Source organism: Macaca thibetana, chromosome 5 (assembly GCF_024542745.1).
Source record: "Macaca thibetana thibetana isolate TM-01 chromosome 5, ASM2454274v1, whole genome shotgun sequence".
Classification (NCBI taxonomy): Eukaryota; Metazoa; Chordata; class Mammalia; order Primates; family Cercopithecidae; genus Macaca; species Macaca thibetana.
In genome coordinates, this window is record NC_065582.1 from 49,063,351 (window position 1) to 49,086,271 (window position 22,921).

The window sequence follows — 22,921 nt, forward strand, 5'->3', positions numbered from 1 at the left end:
AATTAGTTCTTATACTGACAAGTCCATTCATTTCGTTAATTTATTTATTTATTAAGCATATATTCATATAAGAGCTACATGCAAGTCACTGTTTCAGATCGTTGGAATTTAGTAGTAAAAAGTTCTTGCTGCTCTCAAGTTTACATTCTAGAAATCTCTGGAGTGAAACATCAAAGCAGTCAATACATAATATGAAGTCAGGTGGTGATAAGTGATTTGAACAATGAGAACACATGGACACAGGGAGGGGAGCATCACACACGCCAGGGGAGGGATAGCATTAGGAGAAATACCTAATGTAGATGACGGATTGATGGTTGCAGCACATGTATACCTATGTAACAAACCTGCACCTTCTGCACATGTACCCCAGAACTTAAAGTATTAAAAAAAAAAAAAAAAAGAATAAGGGAAGGAGAGGGGTGTGCTATCTTACAAAGGATGGCAGGATGGGCTTCCCTGAGGTGGTAATGTCTTAGCAGAAAACTGAATGAAATTAGGGACCTCCTGCCACAACAGGTTATGTAATAAAACAATGAAAGGATATCGGGGAAGAGCATTCAGTGCTGAGAACATTGCAAAAGCCAAAACCCTAAGGTGGGAGAGTGTTTGGTTCATGTGAGGAAGAGCAAGGAGGCCAGTGTGGGTGATGCTGGGCTCCCTCAGAGTGAGGCAGGAAGGGTAGGAAATTAGACCAGGGAGGAACTCAAGGACTGATCACACAGTGCTTTGTGGGTCATGGTAAGGACTTTGGTTATTTTTTTTAAGTGTGACGAGAAATATTTTGGAGGGTTTGGAGCAGGGGAGAGGAATTATCCAATTTTTGCCACAGGCTATCCACTTGTGCACTCTGGTTCAGACAAAACAGATGAATGAAAAAATATTAAATGTTTCAACCCAAATGTATCACCATTGCTTTTTTTTTTTTTTTTTTTTTTTTTTGAGACAGAGTCTTGCCCTGTTGCTCAGGCTGGAGTGCAGTGGTACAATCACGGCTCCACTGTGGCCTTGAACTCCTGAGCCCAAGCAATTCTCTCACTTTGATCTCCCAAAGTGCTGGGTTTACAGGTGTGAACCATAACATCCATCCAACATACAGACTTTATTTCCTTTGAATACATACCCAACAGTGGGATTGTTGCATTATGCAGTTCTATTTTTAATTTTTTAAGGAGCCTCCATACTGTGTTCCATAATGGCTACACCAATTTATATTCCTGCCAACAGTGTGCAAGAGTTTCTTTCTCTCCATATTCTCACCTTTTGTCTCTGATGATAGCCATTCTAACAGGTGTGAGGTGGTAACTCATTGTTTTAATTTGCATTTCGCTGATGATTTGTGGTATAAAGCACTTTTTTATATACATGGCCATTTGTTTGTCTTGTTTTGACAAATATCTATTCAAATCTTTTGCCGATGTTTTACTTTTTTTTTTGTTTGTTATTGAGTGTTTGAGTTTCTTACATATTTTAGATATTAACCTCTTATCAGATGTATGGTTTGCAAATATTTTCTCCCACTGGACAAATTTGAACCCATAGATTGTCTCTTGGGTTGAAATATTTTCAATCCATGTTGTCTCTTCACTCTGTTAATTGTTTACTTTGCTGTGCATAAGCTTGTTTAACTTGATGTAATCCCATTCATTTATTTTGTTTTTTGTTGTTTGTGACTTTGGAGTCATATCTGAAAAATCATTGCTCAGACCAAGGTCATGAAGCTTTTTCCTAATGTTTTATTCTATTAATCTTACAGTTTCAGGTCTTACACTTAAGCCTTTCTTCCATTTTTAGTTGATTTTGTATGTGGGTTAAAATAAAGATCTAACTTCATTCTTCTGCATGTGGATATCTAGTTTTCTCAACACAGTTTTATTGAAGACACTGTTCTTTCCCTGTTGTGTGTTCTTGGCAACTTTGTCAAAGATCAAGTTACTGTAAATGCGTGAATTTATTTCTGGTTTCCCTATTTTGTTCTATTGGTCTATGTGTCTTTTATTATGCCAGTACCATGCTGTTTTGATTATCATAGCTTTGCAATGTATTTTGAAGTCAAACAGTGTGATGTCTCCAGCTTTATTCTTTTCATTCAAGATTGTTTTGGCTTTTTGGGGTCTTTTGTGGTTTCATATGAATTGCAGGGTTTCTTTTTCTGTTTCTGTGAAAAATGTAATTGGAATTTTTAAAGGGATTGCATTGAATCTGTCGATTGTTTTGGTAGTATAGACATTTTAACAATATTCTTCTAATCCATGAACATGTGGTATCTTTCCATTTATTTGTGTATTCAATTTCTTTCACCCAGATTATATAGTTTTCAGTGCACTGCTCTTTCACCTCCTTGATTAAAGTTATTCCTAAGTATTTTATTGTTGCCATTGTAAATGGGGTGGTTTAATAGATTTCTTTCCTGGATAGCTTGTTGTTGGTGGATAGAAGCTCTACTGTTGATTTTGTATCCTGAAACTTTAGTTTATGTGCATCATCATTACATCTCTTCACAACAGCTCTGAAGGAGGGATTTTTATGTATGTATTTACACCAAAAGGAGCAGAGGCAAAAAAAAATTAAGTAATTTTCCCCAGATAACACAAATATTAAGCATATTATACATGATTTGACATCAGAGCCATCAGAACCCTTAAAAGAATATTCTGTAATTTATTTAGCAAATTTCCTACTGTTGGGCACTTTGGTCGTTTCCAATTTTTAAAAATATTGCTAAATACTGGCCTATGTTAAATATCCTTAGTCCAAATCTGTGTACATATTCCTCATAATTTTCTTCAGATAATTTCTTAGATGTATTTTTGGGGGATTAATGGGATTACACTCTAATACAAATCTGATATACGCATACCACGGAAAATTTGGAAAAAAAAGAAGAGCACAGAGTAATAAAGCAAAAAATCATTGATAACCTCACCTTCCGCATATCACCATATTTAACATTTTGTTCTTTCTTTCCAGTCTTTTATATTTGTACCTATGCACGTATTTACACATGTAGTATACACTATGTGTATATCGTATTGTATATATATACATATAATACATATATAGTACTATATATAACTATATTGAAACTTATATTTTACATTCTTATCTATTATAGAGAATTGTGTGACACCATTGCTACATGTACAAATATATACATATATTTTCATTGCAGATAATCGATTAATTAATTGTAGAAACCATATTTTGGAGTTTAAAGAAAATATGCTACACTTAAGAAACAAAACTGAAAAAAATAGCCAAGAGATGATGAAAGTTTTGAATCGAATAAAGTATGAAATTACAAAGAGAGAAAATTTGTCAGGAAACTTAGGTTTGTGTTGATTTTGTCTTTGTATATTGTGATTTGTTTGTTTTGTTTTGTTTTTGGAAATGTAGATTCAATGTCTTATGATTTTAGGGCATCTTCTCTCTATAAACTTAACTAAATCAGTACTGGTTCTTTTGTTGTGAGACATGCGAAAATCAGGTAAGAGATATCACTGACCTACTTTCTCTCATCTCGACCAGGAAGTAGTCTTCCTGTGCTTTCCGGCTCTGTGAATTGCACCACCATCCACGATCCATTCAAAAGATGCAACCAGAAACCTGAGGATCATCTCTGACCCCTCCCTCTGCCTCTTGCATACTTCCATGTCAGTAATAAGCAATCCTGGTTGGTTCACCATTCTATCTATCTCAAAAATTTGTCCACATTTTCTATCATCATTTCTGCTACATTAGTCAGGCAACCTTCCGGCTTTATCTGAGTGACTAGTAACATACAGCTAATTTTTCTCATATAAACCTTCAGTGGCTTTCCATTTCTCCAGGACAAAAATTCCTGCCTTGTGCATCCCCTTTGTACTCCAGTCCTCCCCCTACTCTTAATCCCTGGCAACCACTGATTAGATCTCTGTTCTTATTGCTTTGCCTTTTCCAGAAGCCATACAAATGCAATCAAACAATGTGTAACCCTTTGAAACTTGCTTCTATCACTTAGCATAGAATTCACCCAAATTGTCGTGTGACCAATTGTTCTGTTCTTAGTGCTGAGTAGCATTTCATTGTATCAATGTTCAATGGACATATTGTTTATCCTCTCACCAATTGAACGGCATTTGGGTTGTTTTCAGGTTTGGGCAATTAAAAATAGATGTTCCTATAAGCATTTATGACATGTGTTTGGTATGAAGATAAGTTTTAATTTTTTTACAATTAATATGTAGAAGTAGGATTGATAGGGCATAGGTAAGTATATGTTCAATTTTATAAGAAACTGCCATACTGTTTTCCAGAGTGGCTGTACCATTTTTCACTCCCTCCAGCAATGTATGAGAGTTTTAGTCACTCCAGTTTATTATAGCCATTTTTTAAAAATAGGCTCTTGCTCTGTTGCCCAAGCTGGAGGGCAATGGAGCAATTATGGCTCACTGCAGCCTCCGCCTCCTGGGCCCAAGCAATCCTCCTATTTCAGTCTCTCAAGTAGCTGGGACTACAGTCATGTGCTACCACACCTGGCTAATTTTATTTTTTGTAGAGATGGGGTCTCTCTTTGTTGCCCAGGCTGATCTTGGACTCCTGGCCTCAAGCAAGCCTCCCACCTCAGCCTTCCAAAGTGCTGAATTATGGGACCATGCCTGTCCTATTATAGTCATTCTAACGTCATGATATCTCATAGCTTTATGTTGCATTTCCCAGAAACTAATGATGTTGAACATTTTTACTATTTGCCATCCAGATGTCTTCTTTGGTGAAATGTCCGTTCAAATGCGGAATGCAATGGCACAATCATGGCTCACTGCAGCCTTCACCTCTGAGCTCAAGGGATCCTCCCACCTCAGCCTCCTGAACAGCTGGGACTCCAGGCACATGCCACTATGCCCCACTGTGTGTGTGTGTGTGTGTGTGTGTTTAGAGATGGGGGTTTTGCTATGTTGCTCATGCCGTTCTCAAACTCCTGTTTTGCCAGTTTCTTTAATTGGGTGATTTTGTTTTCTCACTGAGTTTTAAGAGAGTGCTACACATTATCCTGGATACATATCAGATGGATATGTGACTTTAATACTTTCTTCCAGTTGGTGACACTCTTTCATTCTCTTTATGATGCTTTCAGGGGCAAGCATTTTTAATTTTTGATGAAGTCTAATTTGTGAATTTTTATTTTATGTATTTTGTTTTTTGTGTTGTTATATTGTATCTAAGATCTCTTTACCTATCTCAGGGTCATGAAGGTTTTCTTTTTTGTTTTTCTTTATTAAAAATTCATAGGTTTATGTTTTACATTTATGTCTATGAACATTTTTAAGTTAATTTTTATAAACAGCATGAAAAACAAGTCAATGTTCAGTTTTTTCCACATAGATGTCCAAGTGTTCAAACACCTTTATCAACTGTCTTTTCTGCAGTTACCTTTGCAACTTTGTCTTAAGTCAGTCAACCATATTTTTGTGAACTTACTTCTGTATTCTATGGTCTGTTCCATTGTTTATATATCTATTTTTTATATGACACTGTTTTTACTACATTGTTATTTATTATGAATTAAAATTGGGCAATGTGTGTCCTCTAACATTTTCTTTTTCAAAATTGTAGAGGCAAATTCTAATGAAGGTTACAAATACAGTCATTAAATTTTAGGGTCTACAAAGCAAAGCTATAAAGATACAAATTTAATAAAGTGATATTAATCAAAGTAGTAGAGTAAACCAATTACAGCATGTTTCAGTTATACTTCTTTCATTTGGAATTGACAGTTCTATTGTCCTCCATGTATCTTATAATTCTAGGCTTAAATTAAATATTACTTTATAAATAAATATGAATCAATAATAGTTGAGCTATATTTTTAGCATTATTATTTTGACAATTTACATTTTGGAGTATTTCTTTTATATATTGAATGCTAAATGAATCTGTGAGTTTATTAACACCCCTTTAAAAAAATTATTCCAGAGGGAGAAAAATCCTTATAATCATATACTCAGAAGCATTATTTTTTTTTCTTTCAGTTGCACAGAAAGCAGACATATTAAATAAAAATGAAACAGTATCTAATACATTTGAAGACTTAAAGTTCTTTTTTCCTCATATAAGGAAAGAAGGCAGAATTTATCCTGATGTAATCATTGGCAAAGGGAAAACTGGTGGTAAGAAAACTTAGAATTGGAAAATTAAATACAGGTATTTTGATCTTTGGGGACATACTTTTAAGTTTTAAGATGTAACCCATTAATATCTTAGATTGATACGCAGACTACCAGCCTATCTGGCATTAATTTGGATTACTGGAAGTCAGTATATTGTCTGGCAGAAAATAATAGTTTCATAAACATTTGGTGACTTGAATTCAAATTTAACGTAATGCAAATGCTTTGAAAATAAGAAATATAAGTCAAATATAACTAAGCATATGCCAAATGTCTGGCAAATTTTTTCTCCTTGGTTTTGGTAAATCTATGCTTACCTGGTTATTTTCCTATTTCCCAGTCTTTCTGGAGACCAAGGTCAGTAATAGCTTTATAGAACAGGTGATGCTTGAGGTAAGCCTTGACACATAAGTTCAGGTTCACCAGGTATACAAGACAAGAAGCTTTGGAGTTTGAAGCAGGAATATTAAGCTAAGCCTCAGGATACCTGCCATTCCTATAAACCTCACTCATTCCAGTGAGTGAGTCGCTCTAGGCCAGGCCCATCGGCTCCATGTTTTAACACACAGTTTCGTTGGAACATAGTTATGCTTATCCATTTACTTGTCTATGTCTGCTTTTGTGCTCCAATGGCGGAGTTGAGTAGTTGCAACAGAGATGGTATAACCCAACAGCCCAAACTGCTCACTATCTGCCCCTTTATTTAAAAAAAAAAAAAAGTTTGCTGACTTCTGTTCTAGACAGTTCCAGAGGAATAAGTAGTGTTGTTTTGTATCATATGCCTCTGATGACATCGTTTATCTACTGCGTTCTGCGTTCCATTTACTGAGTTCTATGTTTTCTTACATTATCTCATTTAATCTTCACAATCCAATGCAATAGGGCCTATTATTGTCATCTGTTTTTTACACCTGAAAAAACTGAGGCTTAGAGAAATTAGGAAACTTCTTGAGTTCATACTTGTAAAACTCTTTACCTGCATATACAAATACATGCATACGTGTGTGTGAATGTATGAGAAAGTACAAAAGCTACAGTTTATAGGATGATGAAAAGTTGAAAGACGCAAGCAAGAAGAACAATGCATAGAAGTGATAAGATATTAGATACTAAGAATAAGCATAGCCTTGCATAAGCATCATCAAATGTAAGTGGAAGCCCATGACACAGTGTGAAAGGAAGGAGGGAGAGACAGGGTGCTGTTTGGGAGAAGCAATAGACCTTCTTGTATAGGGAGCTGGAGGGTTGAGGTAACCCAGTTATTGGAGCTGTGTTAAATCCAGAAAAATTTTCTAATTCCCCAACTATTTCCTGATCTTCCATCATGATGTATATATTTATCCTTGTTTTGAGGCCCTTTTGGTGGCTTTTCTCAATTACCAGAAGCAATATAAGGAAGATTCTGTTACAGGCAACTAAAAAACTCCTAACACATGAAACATATGTAAGAGGATTGAAGCCTGTGGCAAGGTCTACTAGGGAATCCATCATCAGTCTTGTTTATTCTGTATTCTGAATAGATCTCAGATAATTTCTGCCTTCTGAAGCCCCTCTGTAACTATTTTTTATTGAGCCCGTCATCATTTTTTGCCTGGTTTATGGAAACATATTTGTAATTTCTCTCGTGATTTTGGTATCACCAAAATCAATCCATTCTTCATACTTTCCTCAAAGATATGTTAGTAAAATTCATCACCGATCATACTTGACTCTTGCTTAAGATCCTTCAGTAGACCCTCAGTGCACATGAGGTGAAGTTAGCCCCTTGGCAGGGTATATGCACAAAAGCCTATATCTTTCAAATCTCAGTCTCTGCCATGCCTCTCCTTTCCAGAAACCACAAACCACTTGCAGTTCTCACAGATAGGCCAGGCTCTTTGAGAACAGATAGGACAAGCTTCATATATTCTGCATGTGCTAACCACTGCCTATAATGAACATACCTCCTCTGGCAAACCATAACTGATTTGTAATGTGACTCCCTTATCCAACATGACTTTTCAGCTTAAATGACAACTTCTCTGTGAATTCTTCCATGTCTCCTCATTTAATAAGCTTCTACACTGTTCTGGGCACTTCTTAGGCCCTGGGATATGGGGTGAACAAGACATAGACCCCACCTTCATAGAGCCAAATGATAAGGTAATTATAATATAAAGTGACTAGTGCTGTGATAAGGGAAATACCAGGGTGGAGCCAAAATCCTATGCTATGCTTTCTGGAAGAAGTGTCATATAAGCGACACGAAGGGTAAAAGAATTGGAATAGAATAAGTAAGAAAGTGGTGGGCGGTGGACAGCGGAAAGTAGAGGGTGGTCATCCAGACAGAGGAAAAGAAACGTGCAAAAGTCAGGTGGCAAGAAGGCCTAGAAAGGATGTGTGTCTTGCATGCACAATTGGGGCTGGAGGGTATAAGTAGCAAGACCATGGACACAGGCCAAATAATAAAGGGGCTTGCCCATTTATTGTTTGTTCATTTTCAACTTATTGTCATTACCATGTGGCAGTCTTTATGTTAGTGCTGGATTTATAATGTAAGCACACATGAAGGTTTCTCTGCTGTCACCAAGCTGACATTCTAGATAGGAATGAGTAACAACCGAAGGGGTGATGAGTACTATGAAAGATAAGGTAAGAATGCATAGCTGGTGAAAGGATTAAGTAACAATTTGTGATCCAATGACTAATATTTAGTTGAATCCTGAGAAATAAGTAGAATTATCAAAGGAAACTAGACGAAGAAGAGTATTCTAGGCAAAAAGAATGGCGTGTGCAAAGGCTTCGAGCTGAGAGTGGTATTTGGTCAATTCGAAAAGTGTGGGTAGTTGAAAAAAAGGGATAGATCAGGACCAGGTCACTAAGAGCCTTTTAAACTCTTGTAAATGCAATGTAAGCCATTCCAGGAATTGCCTTTATACTGTAGCTTACGGCTTGAAACTTGATTCCTGCCTCAATCTATCCATAAAAATCAATTCCAGGTGGATTGCAGCTCTAAATATGAAAGGCAAACAATAAATGATTAGAAAATCACTCAGGAGAATGTCTTTATGACCTGAAGATAAGCAAAGATTTCTCAATAAGACCCAGAAAACCCAAACAATAAAGAAAATGGATGACAAATTGCACTACATAAAAATTAAGAATTTCTCTTCATCAAGGGGCAAAACAAAGAAAAGGGAACCAAGAGTGGGAGATAATATTTAACAATAACACATATAACTGACAAGGGGCTCGGATTCAGAATATATAAGGAGTATCAATACAATCAACAAGAAAAATGCAGACAACTCATTAGAGAAATGGGCAAGAGCTTAAACAAGGATTTTACAAAAGAGAATATCCAAAAGCCAATAAGTAGCCCTGCACGGTGGTACATGCCAGTAATCCCAGCACTTTGGGAGGCCGAGGTGGGCAGATCACTTGAGGTCAGGAGTCTGAGACCAGCCTGGTCAACACGGTGAAACTCTGTCTCTACTGAAACAACAAAAGTTAGCCGGGCATGGTGGTGCACGCCTGTAATCCTAGCTACTCAGGAGACTGAGGCAGGAGAATAGCTTGAACCTGGGAGGTGGAGGTTGCAGTGAGCTGAGATTGCGCCACTGCACTCCAGCCTGGGCGACAGAGTGAGACTCCATCTCAAAGAAAAAAAAAAAAAAAAGCCAATAAACATATGAAAATATGTTCAAACTCAGTGGCAACCAGGGAAACACTGATTCCTGCTGTTCCTTCCAAAGTTCCACGGTTTTTCTTAAATAAATACTTCTCAGTTTATCAGGGCACTGAAATGACTGTTTTGACCTTTTTTTTTTTTTTTTTTTTTTTTTTTCCCCAGTTTTATTACTGCTTTCTAGAAAGGATTTTCTGAGCTTCTCACTTGGCCATTCTGGAAGTCCTTATCCCTATCTTAAAGGTGGGGACATCAGGCTGGAGAGGTTGTATATCTTGCCTAAGCCCATATGGCCAGGTACTGGTATAGCTAGGATTGGTAGCCTCAATCTTAGCTGCACCCATACATCCAAGATGTGTACATCTTGGAGCTCTAGTGCTCCAGTTATTCTTGGGCAACAAAAGTTACTTAGAGGTATGGATTCATTCCATCAAATCATTTAGAAATTACTTCATACATTTTTTTCACAGATGAAAATATTTCATAGTGATTTTTTCCTGTTTTGAGTCCCAGCGCCTTGTTAGGAAAAGAAGAGAGAATCTGCCAATATGTGACATTTTATACCCAGTTAGATGAAGCTATAGTAAGTGGAAAGTGGTTAGTTTTATTTTCGCTACACCAAAATCTTTTAATATGAGAACGTCTTGGAGTCTATTTAGTGCTTTTACTAACAATCCACTGCAAATTTCCTCAAAAAGAAAATGAAATATGTGATAAAAATTAACACAGTTTGGATTATTTTTGTAATACAGTTTCAAACACTCATTTTATTACCATAAGACTAACCCAAACATAGGAATAAGCATAGAATGCATGCTAAACTGTGTTTTTCTCTGTGGTATGGAATGATGATTTCATACTCCTATGTCCGCAGTTTCTTTTGCGCTGGGTATTTCCACTGTTAATAGAGGAAATTATAGTTACCTGAAACAGACACTGACCTCTGTTGTCTCCAGGATGACGCTCTCCGAAGAGAAGGATTCTATAGTGATTGTCTCGGTCGCAGATGTATGTATACAAAATAAGGAGCTCTCCTTACTCTCACCCTATGGTCTCCAAATTCCCTTCCTCAATGGTAATATTCATTGTACCATGTTGAAAATTGTTTTCTTAATTTTAAAAAACAACCCATCGATGCCTTTTTTGGATCCCAGACAATATACTTAATACTTCTTCAATACTGTTGAGAAGGAATTAAATATGTAAATCTAAAAGGAAAACATAATGGCTTCATGTGGGAAATAGAAGATTGCTAAATTTGAATTGCATTTAATATAGAATCCCTGCCTACTATGTGGCTCAGAAGTTATATTTACAAACAAAATTAAAATTATTAAAATCGATGCTAGTAATAAAATGTGCCCAGTCCAATAAGAGGTTCGTATATGAATCAAGAGATAGTTTGTATTAAGTAACAACAGCTATGATTAGAGACTTCCTTATGCTTGAGAGATGGTAGATGATTTTTATAGACATTTATAACCTGTGTTACATCCCTGTGAAGTAAGTATTACTGTCCTGATTTTAGGGATAATGGACCTAGAGCTTAAAGAAGGTAAGTAACTTGCGCAGTAATTAATAGAGCAGATTCAAGCCTAGGTCTCTTTAATGGCTCCAGAGATTTCCACTTTGTTCCTAACACCATTTAAAAGTATAAAGTACTGTGTGAACATCAGCACCATAAGACTTTTTGGAGAGAAATTTGGCAACCTGTGTTAAATTTAAATGTGTATATACTTTATCTCAGAAATTCAAATTCTGGGAACTTATCCTAAGGAAATAATCAGGCAAGTGTATAAAAACAGGAAAAATGGTTGGGATTCATGCCTGTAATCCCAGCACTTTGGGGTGCTGAGGCAGGAAGATCACTTGAGCTCAGGAGTCTGAAATCAGCCTGGGCAACATAGCGAGATCTCCATCTCTACTGAAAAAAAAAATTAATAACTAGATGTGATAGTGTGCAACTGTAGTCCCAGCTACTTGGGAGGTTGCAGCAGGAGAATCATTTGAGCCCAGGAGATAGAGCCTGTAGTCAGCTGTGATTGCACCACTGCACTCCAGCCTGGGCTACAGAGCGAGACCCTGTCTCAAAAAACAAACAAACAAAAACCCAGTAAAAATATGGCAGTATAGTATGGAAGTTGAGAACAGACTCTGGATTTAGATGACCAAGGTTAAAATGCCAGCTTCTCTACTACCCAACCAGTGAACTTGAGCAACTTACTTAACTTCTCTATGACTCACTTTCCTTTATCCCTAAAATTGTGATAATCATATTGCCTATATCATAAGGTTGTTGGGGGATGAAATTAGTTAATATATTGAAAGTACTTAGAATGATGTGTGGCACAGAGTAAGTGCTCAATACATAATTATTTCAAGGATTTTCAGTGCACCCTTGTGTTATGAAAGCATAATATTAGAAACAACCAAAATATCTACCCATAAGAGGCTGATAAAATACCTTGTTATATATCTCTACAATGTAATACTCTGTAGGCATTGAAAGAAGAATGAATATCTATACTCACTGATATAAAGTGATGTTCATGTCCTATTGTTAAGTGAAGAAAAGCTGTAAAGTATCATGTTTAGCATAATGTTATCTATATAAAATAGGAATGAAGGAAGGAAGGAAAAGATGGAGGGCGGGGAAAAATATACAGAAACAAATGAAACATACGAAGAAAACAGAAAATGAGCAAACTTTGGAATAATGTAAATGTATCATTAATATAAATAATGGTTATCTCTAAATGCTGGGATTAAGAGGAATCTTTGTTGTCTCCTCTTTATTCTTTTTGCTATTGCTTGAATTTTCTGTAATAAAGATGTCTTTGAATGCAGAAAAAACTCTAAACAAAACAAGCAATAGAGGAACTATTAGAAAAATAGAAATGAAAGATTCAAGTCATTGCATCCAGGTTTAATTTATTAATATTAAAAGAAAGCATGCACATAATCTCCAAAATGTTTCATCCTATTTCCTTATTTTATATATTAGAATATTTATTTCTTTGCTGTTAGGACAACACATGTCTGTCTAAAATGTTCAGATTTGTTTAATAAAACATTGGAGGAAGATTTTTAAATGGAATATAAAATGCTTACAAAATATGACTTTGATGCTGTGTTTAAAATATAATATGTTTCAGTGTGTGACAAATAGCCAGTGATTCAATTTATGGTTAAGAGCCTCCAGTACTATAATAGATTTATCTACATCGTGTCTGATATTTTTAAACAAGAAATTTGAGTACATACATCCAGAGTTGCCTTTCAGAGTACTCGGATTCAACAATAGAACTGTCATGGTTGAAAATATTTTCAAAATTTTGTATTGGAAATGCTTATGGGCCCTGAGGCTACATCTTGTAAATGCCATGTTACTTTTTAAAAAATTATCCCAAGAGGGTAAACCATCAAAAGCTTTTTGCAGGAGTCTGTCATCTAATCTAGCACACTGTTCAATGAAGAGCAGGCCCACAAAGTTTATTGTCAGGAAGGTAAATGGGAATCAAGCTGAGTAATACTGTCTGGAGAAATATGATGTAATTTTGAAGTAAGCTTATTGTCATTTAATACTGACGAAAGGAAGAGTAGTTTTCAAAAAGAGTAGTTCTTTGAAATAAGCCATTCATAGATGACCATTTTTAGACCAAAACATCTTTAGATATATAATATTTTATGTAATCTTATATATCTAAAGGGTATATAATTTTAAGGGTAAGCTTTTAAGGGTAAATTTTGGATTGTAATATTTCACATTGTGGCAAAGGGAAAAGAATGAAATATTTCCTGTATTCAAGTCAAATTTTTTTGAGAACATGGATATTTTTAAATCTTTTAATAGAAAGTAAAAACACTAAAATTATTAGTATGTAATAACATTTCACACACAAATTAGATTTATATGTAGCAAAAAAGTTGTATTAATAGAACTATGAGACATGCTTAGTATCAGTAAAATATTGTTTCTCATTTTTAGAGTAATGAAGATTATTTACATTCTGTTGTTAAAATGATTACAAGAAAGTAAGTACTGTCTGATATATTTTTAAATTAGCCACTTTCACTTTTCTGTCTTTTTTTCTGTCCAATTGTATAATTATTTTCTTAGTGATCATATTCCTTTTAATGAGTATAGCTGTGCAGAAAGAACCTGTAGTCCTTTCTAAGCTGTAATGAAGTACGGCTTAATGGTTTTCCCCAATTTTGCTGGATATCTACCAATTAGAATTTATATTTTTCATGTTATACTGTTTATCCTGCATGATAACCATTGGTATGAGAGAAGCCTATTGAGTTATTTTTAAAACACTCCTGTATCCTTTACTGTATGAAGTTACTTCACCACTTCTGCTTATAATCTTTAGCTGTAAGCAGCCGAAACACATATGGATTAACCAATATGAAACAAGATGCTGTGGAATGGACCCTGCCTCCCAAATCCTATGTTCAAATGGGTGATGCAACTTGAAAAAGAAACAAAAAGAAAGGGGGGAGAGAGAGAGAGAGAGAGAGAGAGAGAGAAAGAGAGAGAGAGAGAGAGAAGGAAGGGAGGGAGGGAGGGAGGGAAAGGAGGGCCAGGCATGGCGATTCACACCTGTAAGGCCAGCACTTTGAGAGGCCGAGGTGGGTGGATTGCTTGAGCCCAGGAGTTCGAGATCAGCCTGGGCAACATGGCCAAACCCCGTCTCTACTAAAACAAATAGCCCCCAAAATTAGCCGAGCCCTGTGGTGTGCACCTGTAGTCCCAGCTACTAGGGAGGCTGAGGTGGAAGGATTGCCAGTGCCTGGGAGATGGAGGCTTCAGTGAGCCAAGATCATGCCACTGCACTCCTGCCTGACAGAGTGAGACCCTGTGTCAAAAAAAAAATTATAAAATAAAGAAAGGAAGGAAGAGGCTAGCATTGTCCCAGTGGTAATGGGAAATAAATATGACAACATGTAGAGGAAGAAGTATTTAACTCTACCTGCAAATATTAAGAAGGACTTTCCTGAGAAGGTAATAACTGAGCAGAGTCTGAAGGAATAAGTAGACATTCTTCAGGCAGACAGGGGAAAAAGGTCATGCCCGATAAATAGAATTGCTGGGGAAGACAGACAGATCAAAGAAGGAGCATGCTAGACTTTTGAACATGAAAGTCTATTTTGGAAATGGGTATTTGGAGTTAAGGCGGAAGGACTGGTGGGAGATAAGGCAAGGGCTGATGACGTCACGAAGGGCCTGTGCACCATGCTAAGGAATATGCACTCTGTGCTGTAGACCAGGGCTGCAAATGTGGCCTTCAGGCTGAATCTGGCTGACAGGCACGTGCACGTGTTTCGTTTAGCCAGTAAAGTGTTTTGCTTGTTTTATTTTTTCTCACCAAATAGCTCTAGTGTCTGAGGCAGTTAGTTGTTCTAGTCAAAACGATTCCAGCTAATAAGTGTAGAATGAATGGAATTGGAGAATCACCGTTTTGAAGCGCAGCCTTAAGTCAGAGGGTGGGGGGAACTTTACGAGGAAGTTATGCCTCTCAGTGTCCGCACAGGAAAACTCCTGGTCGTTCAACTAGAGGAAACAGGGAATTTCACACAAACAATTGGTCAAAACAAGTTTCAGAGGACTGAGAGTGCGGAAGGGAGAAGAAAGAGCACAGAGCAGCGTGAAGGAGAGGGCGTTAAGCCCGGGGATCAGAGGCTCTGGAGGTCGGCCTCCTCAGCAGCTGGAACCTCCGCCGCCGCGGGAGCTGAAAGAGGAGGAGCGTCCTCGGCTTCTACTGCCTTCCAGTCTCTTGTCACTTACTGCTTCCCGCAGGCAGAGGCCAACCGGTACCCCGCTAGCAAGGGCGCCCGGCAGGTCAGGACGCACTGCGGAGCAGAGGGGTGCGACGTGCAGTGTGAGCTGAGAATAGCCAGGGTTCAGGGACCCCACCCTCACCTCCAGCAGCTCGGGGTCGCTGAAAGTCTGGCGACGAAAATGATGCCAAGAAAGAACTATTGAAAGTTATTCTCCCGACTTAAGCAAAACAACAAAACAAAACAAAAAACCCTGAATGCAATCAAACCTTAGGAGCTGAATTCCAGTTTACGGGATACACAGCAATTAAAGGAAGCCATCTGGGGCAAAACAATCAAGATATGGGACCTTCTGTAGGAAACTGATCCAGATTCTTTAAAAAGTGGAATGGGGATGGGGGAAGAAAGAAAAATGAAAGTTACCGGTCTAGATAATAAATTTTAAAAAGAAATAGGGATAATCAATTACAATGAGCGACCTTGTTTGGGTACTTGTTTGAGCACCTACTCCCCAAAAATAGGCACTGTTTAGACGGCTGGGGACATTCGAAAATTGACTAAGTATTACGTGATGTTAAACAATCATTTATAGTTTTGCAAAGTGTGAATATTGGCATTGTAGTTATCTAAATAAATGTCCTTTTTAATATTCACACTGAAGAAAGTAAGGGCGAAATGATATTCAGCACTTGTTTTAAAATAAGCAAAAAAGGGGCAGCTGCATAGATGAAACAAACGTGGCAGAAAATTAATGCTTATTGAAGGAAACTGATATGGGGTTCATTATATTTCTATTTTTGTGGATGTTTGGTAGTTTTTGTAATACATATTTAAAGAATTGAATGTAGACTATTCTCAGTAAGTTCAACTGATAGGAAGAAAAGTCAAAGCACACTGTCTTGAGGGAGACAAATACTGTTTGGGAGGTTTTGAGGTGGAAGCACCTGGAGTTTTTACTTGTGCTGTAGTAGAGAGAGGAGGGGCTGATGAAGCAAGGCAGGAGGGAACTGGAGACTCAGGCAGAGGGAGCTTTAGACAGGACTGAGACCAAAGAGGAGATGAGAGCAGGTGAAAGAGTAGAAAAATTAATTTGTTGGGGGAAAGACAGTGTAATCACCTTAAAATTCCTTTTTTAAAGATTTCTCTTTTCCCTGTGAAGGAGGTAAGTCCCTGTGTTGAGAAGGAAGGATTTGTTGACAGTGAAGGAACTTACGGTAGTGAAGGCTTGAAATAGGTGATTTATGTGAAGGGAGAGGGATTAAATAAAGACTAAATAAAACACCATACACATCTAGTATTTCCCCTGAAAGACTCCCCAGGAAAAAAGTTACCTTATACTTGAACCCTTAAAAATCTTCTCCTAGTCAAGGATGCCTTCTCAGTTATTTTGCTTTATTCTGAATAATAAACTACTATTTAGAGAAGACACATTATCCTGAAGTGGCCTCAATCTATGCTAGTTTGGTATTCTTATAGGAGACTTCTGACATAATCAATTAAAAAGAAGCAAAGGTGTAAAACGATTCCTGGGTATATGACTACATCATTGTAAGCCTTTTGAAGATCACTTAAAAAAATTAGAGTATGTGGTTACTTGTAAAGATCTCCAATGAAAACGTTACCTAATGTATGAGAATACTTCTGATTTGCTACAAAATTTTCAGAGACAATGTATCTGGTTTTAGAAATTGCTGTATTGTAATTAGAATTGAAAATCAAGGATACTGGAAAACTATGTCAGGTGATTCAAAAAGTTATTCTAGTGGTGATAATTATATTGATAATACCAATGCAGAATAAACAGTTGGAATAAAATTATTTTTGTGAAAGTAGAATAAAGCAATAATTTAAAATTAACACATTAGTGAATATTCAATTTAAAACATTATCTAAGATAATATAGACATATAACTTTTAAATTTACGTGTCTCAACTTTTGCCTATTTAATTTAGCTAAAAACCCTTTTCCTAGATCTTCTCATTAGGGTAATGAGAGATTGTTCTATGTTTGGATTAGTCCTAAATTGAAAATATAATTTTTAAAGGACCCATCTATGTTTGTATATAACCTTATATGAAACTGTATATAACTATGTACTTTACATAAACCTATAGAGTTGTAAGATTTCTACTCTTGTATGACCATAAGGTAAAATCATTCATTTTCAATGGCAACAACCTAGAGTTACATTATTTTCTCCAGTCATTGGAAACTAGCAATTCCCATATAATTAAGTCAAGGGCTTTTGATGCTGTATGTAAATAACCTAACAAGCTATAAAAGTTTTAGAGTCCTAGAAAGGTGTCAACACACAAAATTTCCAGTATCTTGCTTAAAACAAATGAATAAAACCAAGACTGGAATCTTTCTGTCCATCGTGACTGGGAAATTATATCATCAAAGTAGAAATTGTTGTATCTTTTGGTGCTTTTTGGACTTTGGATGGAATTTTCTAGAGATCAAAATTCGTGTATTTCTGTAATCTAAACTTTTTGATGATTGTGTATGCTGCAACTTGATGTTATTTCCCTTTACCACTACTAAATTGCTGCACGAGATCTTGTAGTTTAAAGTTACACAAATTCATTTGAAAATTTAGATATCATGTTACTAACTTTTACCACAAAACAACCAACCAAACTCTCCATTCTTTTTTTCCATACCAGTATTTTCTATTCCCCAAGGAACATATTAGAATTCATTTTTTAAAAACCTTTTCATTTGATATATCATAAAATCAGAGGGCAGCCGGTAAGACTTTGATCCCTTTCACTCCTCCACTTACACTCCCACCAAAATAAATGACCGGAAACTTTTCCACTAATGTATAGAGCCTGGAAGAATTCCAGCATGTATTTTGAACAGTTCTTTCTCCCCAAAGTTTTTAAGTTGCTATTCCAGTTTTACAGATGAGGAAATTAAAGATAGAAAAAATAAATTACTTGCTCGAAGTTAGGAAGTAAAAGAAGCAAAATTGGCACAGAGACTTTTCTAGGTCTAATACCCGTATATTATCTCTAGCACAGTATGCTACTCCAACCCCATTTTCATGATACATACCCATTATAAAACATGAGCTTTCTTCCATTTGTGTTTGTGTGTCTTTATACGTGCTCAGGCAATCCTTGATTTGCAAGATAGTGTGGCCATAAAAATGATTGTGCAGGTTTAAACCATGCAAGCCAATATTAACAATGGGGAAAAATCACAATTGTTCCATGACATTTAAACATGTGTTAAAACATTACTCTCTGTCAACTATAAATACATAGAAAACTTTAAAATATTGTTAAGCTAATTTATTACACTGTAATTTAAAACATTAAAATTATTGAGTATTAAAGTATTTTATTTCTTTTAAAAATTTTATCGAGTCGTTTAAATTGTCCTTGCCTTTTTCTTATCATAGAACTTAAAACACTGAGCAAATGTCTTTTCTATGCTTCAGCAAATTGTTATATTCCTTTCTAAGTTTGGATCAGTTACAGCATTTTATCATTTGCATTTTCAGTGTCATGAAATATCTCTGAGAGTTCCTTTAATGTGAAGTTTTTCAGCAGCATCATTTCCTATGTGACATAATTTCACCACAACCATTTTTCTTATTTGTCATTTAAGTTCACCTTCACTAAGTTCCCTATGTTGCATCTCTAGAGTCTCTCAGAAAGAGGAGGTGTCAACGTTCCCGTGATCAGCTCTTTTATAGCACATCCAAATTCACTTCCAGCATTCACTTTCTGCACTTTCATCTGTCAGCCACTTCCCTCTTTGGATTACCTACTTTTGTTAAATATCATGTAGGCCTATCACTGGGAGGCAAGGCAAGGCAAGGCAACCACATGTTTTGCTGTCAACAAGTGAACTAAATAGCAGACGTACAGAGACCAGTCACCAAAAGACTTTGAAAGAAGTGATCCAATTAGTCACTAAGGATGATGTGCATCTGCTATTTATATAGTGATTTGTGCACTAAAGAGCTAGCAGTGAAGTTTGTACTTTACACAATTATTCACAATATATCATGACTACAGTGTTGTTGCGGGAGACTGGTGTTATTTAACTAAAACACAGTAACTGAAATTTATGCATTCAGAATTGTGCAAAGCAAGGACTGCCTATTTTGCACATAATGGAGATTATGCATATAAAACTGTAACCTTTTAAATTTTTTACATAGTACAAAATAAACATTTCCTTGAACTTTTAACATGTTAATGAATAATGTAATGCCTAAATTCCAATCTCATTTAAAATCACATTATCTCTAAAGGAAGACCATTTAAAATTTTCTAGTTGGTTTCCCATCCTTTACCTTGATGGTACAAGATTTATATTGGAATTTTTGTGAATCATATTTTATGTAGTTTAGTGATGTCCTTGTTGGTCTCTCAACATTAACGTTTAAAAACAAAGATGCTAAAGAGTATACATAGTCCTCCAATGAGTTGTGGACGAGAGTCTGACTGAATCCTTGCTTGCTGTGATAATCTAGTCTCAGGAGCCACGTTGCTATTCAGTGGGACTCTTACTCAATTCAAAATTATGCATTTAAAAATGATCTAATGTTCTTGCTGTCTTGCAGTGACTGTGTTATCACAACCCATGAGCTTCGTTGTTTCAAATGTCACAGTACACATCTGACTGGAAACTTTAAAAAGTCAAAGTACCTGTAATTTTTATAAGAAGAAACTGATTTTACATTGTGTATTTTAATATGTCTGTTATTAATTTATAGAAAACATCCTTTGGCTAGTTTTATGATACTGGTATCATGTATCAACATGTGATATAATTCAAATCAAATACTATGTAAACATGCATAAGAAAATTATTTTTAAATATATTATTCTGGAAAATTAAATATTCAATTATAAGTCTGCATTTACTTCTATTTATAGATTCAAAAGGCAAGTGAGGTCTGGATCCTTAGAGGTCATTTCAATACCTGCCTTTTTATACTCAAGTATGTTAAATGCCAAGCACTTAGCTGAGGCCTCACAAAAATTAGCCAGGTATGTCATATTAGAAAATAGTAGCCTTAAATAACTAATTTCATCTGATAAAATCTTGGAATCAGCTCATACTAGAAACTATTTAAGACACAGTGGTGATCTGGAGCTGGCTCCTACTGGCTTGCAAGACCCAATTATGTGCATCACTTCCCAACTCTGTGTTCAATAACATCGAGTTGATAGCATGAACCACAGTAGGAGTATTTACACCATGGAAATGGGCAAAGGCTACAAAGCAAGATGTCCATCCCTCCACCCCCAAGTCAGTTGTTAAATATTTACCAGCACACCACTGATGGTCTGTGTTCACGTTTATAGACGATAATTAGTAAGGCATAATGAGGAGGGGGGGAGCCTGTGATTATAAATCATTATAGCTGGATTCTAGTCCCAGCTGTTCTGTTTGCTGGTCATTATAGGCAGGTAGTTTCACCTTTTTTTCCCTTAGCTTTCCTAACTTTCTAGTGTATATAATGACACCTACATTGCATTATTGCAAGAGTCATTATGAGAATAAAATATATTTATGAAAGAATCTTAAAAAATTAAAAGCTTCATACACATACAAAGGATTATAATTTGGGGTATTAGTGTGGTAGGTATTATGGGAAATGTAATAATTTGGTCCCTCAAAACTTAATAAAGAAAAAGACATGCCAGAAATTAGAAAAAGGCCTTATCCCAGGAAACCGAATAGTCTTCTTTTGTTTTAAAATTATAAATAGTGTGTCAGAATCTAGTAATCTTTTAAGTGTTTTGTTTTGCTTTTAATTAGTGGTCCACATTATGCCCAGTTTTTAAAGTCACAAAGCTGGAAGTCATCCTGGATCCTTGTTTTTCCTTCAGCCTTTTATATCTCTGTCATTGTTTCTTTTTCAAAATCTCTCTACACATTATCCCTCTCATCCTCCTTCCATTGGCTTGGATTTAGTTCAGGCCTTCACCATTACAGAGTCCCTAATCCTAGCCTAACCTAGCCTCTCTTACAATCCATTCTTCATGCTATACCCAGAAGAATATTTTCTCATATGAGATCAAGTTCAAAGTTTCCCACATATCATAAAATGTCATTCATGATCTGGTCTCTGCCAACCTTGCAATCATCAACTTTTTTCTGTCAGCTCTCTGTGCCCTAAAATTAAGTGGCATGCTCTTCTACCCTTTCCACATCTTTGAAAACTTACTGTAAGATAGCCAACATTGTTGATATCTTCATATAGCACTTATCCAATTGTTGTAATTTTATTATTTTTATTATTATTATTACTATTTTCATAGGAGGTTATGAGACTCAGAAGGGCAAGAATAACTTTGGGTACTGCTCTTTGTATATTCAGGACCTGGCCTGGTATCTAGCTTTGTATGAGAATAAAGTTTCTTTGGGTGAATTTATATCCAGGCAGCCCTATGAGCAGGGATGAGCTCTTGCCCCAGGCTACAAGCCTCCCCGCTAAGAAAGCAAGCAGGGCTCTCATGCCTCACCCCTCCCTGCCTGCCCACACCTTTGGCAGCGGCTTCTGTGCTCATATCTGCACTCCCCATTCACCCTGCCTCCAGATTATGCTCAAGAAAATTTGTGCTCAGTCAAAATTATTACAAAGTTCAGCTAGGAATTTCCTTCACCCTGTGGCCCATCCCCAATTCCACTGGCTGCCTTCCCTTCCCCAAGGAACTCTGTGAGATAAGGCCAGGAATGACGTCCCTGGTCTGGAGCTGGGGACCAGGAGTGCCTACAGGGCTCTTCCCACTGCTTCTACTTTTATATTTCTCTTGGCTCCCTAAATCCATTTCAGCTCTACTAGAGTAAGGTTAAATCCTTCTCCTGTGATCTGGATTTTCAGGTTCCCCAGTGGGGATGTGTGTATGGAGGCCAACATTTCCCCCCTTACACTTTGGGAACTCGCAGTTTTTCTGCCATCTCACGGAGTTTGCAGTGTCAAGTCAGTTCTTTCAAAGGGTTTGTGAATTCTTTAGGTTTTCCTGGTATGTTCCTGCAGTGTTTCCTGGAGCAAACGTTCACAATGTGCGTCTCCAGGCACTGTTCTGCCTGGCCAAGCAGGAGATGCACATTAGTCCTGTCTCCTATCTGCCATTTTTTTCTGTAATTCTCTAATTCTTTTCAGTTATCATTCAAAATATTTGACTCCCTAGAGTTCAAATTGCCCCAAATCTGGCCACAATCAATCAGCTGGAGAGTAGTAATTCATATAATTACTCCATTCCCTAGGATTGGGAGAGTTGGGGCAATGTGTGGCCAAACATAAAGTCAACTTGTGAAGGGAGTTACATTGGGTTTCTTCAAGAGGCCATG

The 22,921-nt window shown here is 36.6% G+C and overlaps 1 protein-coding gene across 2 annotated transcripts in view; it reads left to right on the forward strand.

Annotated features, from left to right (window-relative positions):
• MGAT4D (MGAT4 family member D) overlaps positions 1 to 22,921 on the forward strand; it is a 53,307-nt gene that overhangs the window by 8,934 nt on the left and 21,452 nt on the right. For both annotated transcript variants that reach the window (XM_050790242.1, XM_050790243.1), the window contains exons 2-6: positions 3,173 to 3,331; positions 6,009 to 6,146; positions 10,688 to 10,821; positions 13,802 to 13,848; positions 20,497 to 20,610. In XM_050790242.1, coding sequence (XP_050646199.1) covers positions 3,173 to 3,331; positions 6,009 to 6,146; positions 10,688 to 10,821; positions 13,802 to 13,848; positions 20,497 to 20,610 — 592 coding nt within the window. The remainder of the gene's footprint in view (positions 1 to 3,172; positions 3,332 to 6,008; positions 6,147 to 10,687; positions 10,822 to 13,801; positions 13,849 to 20,496; positions 20,611 to 22,921) is intronic.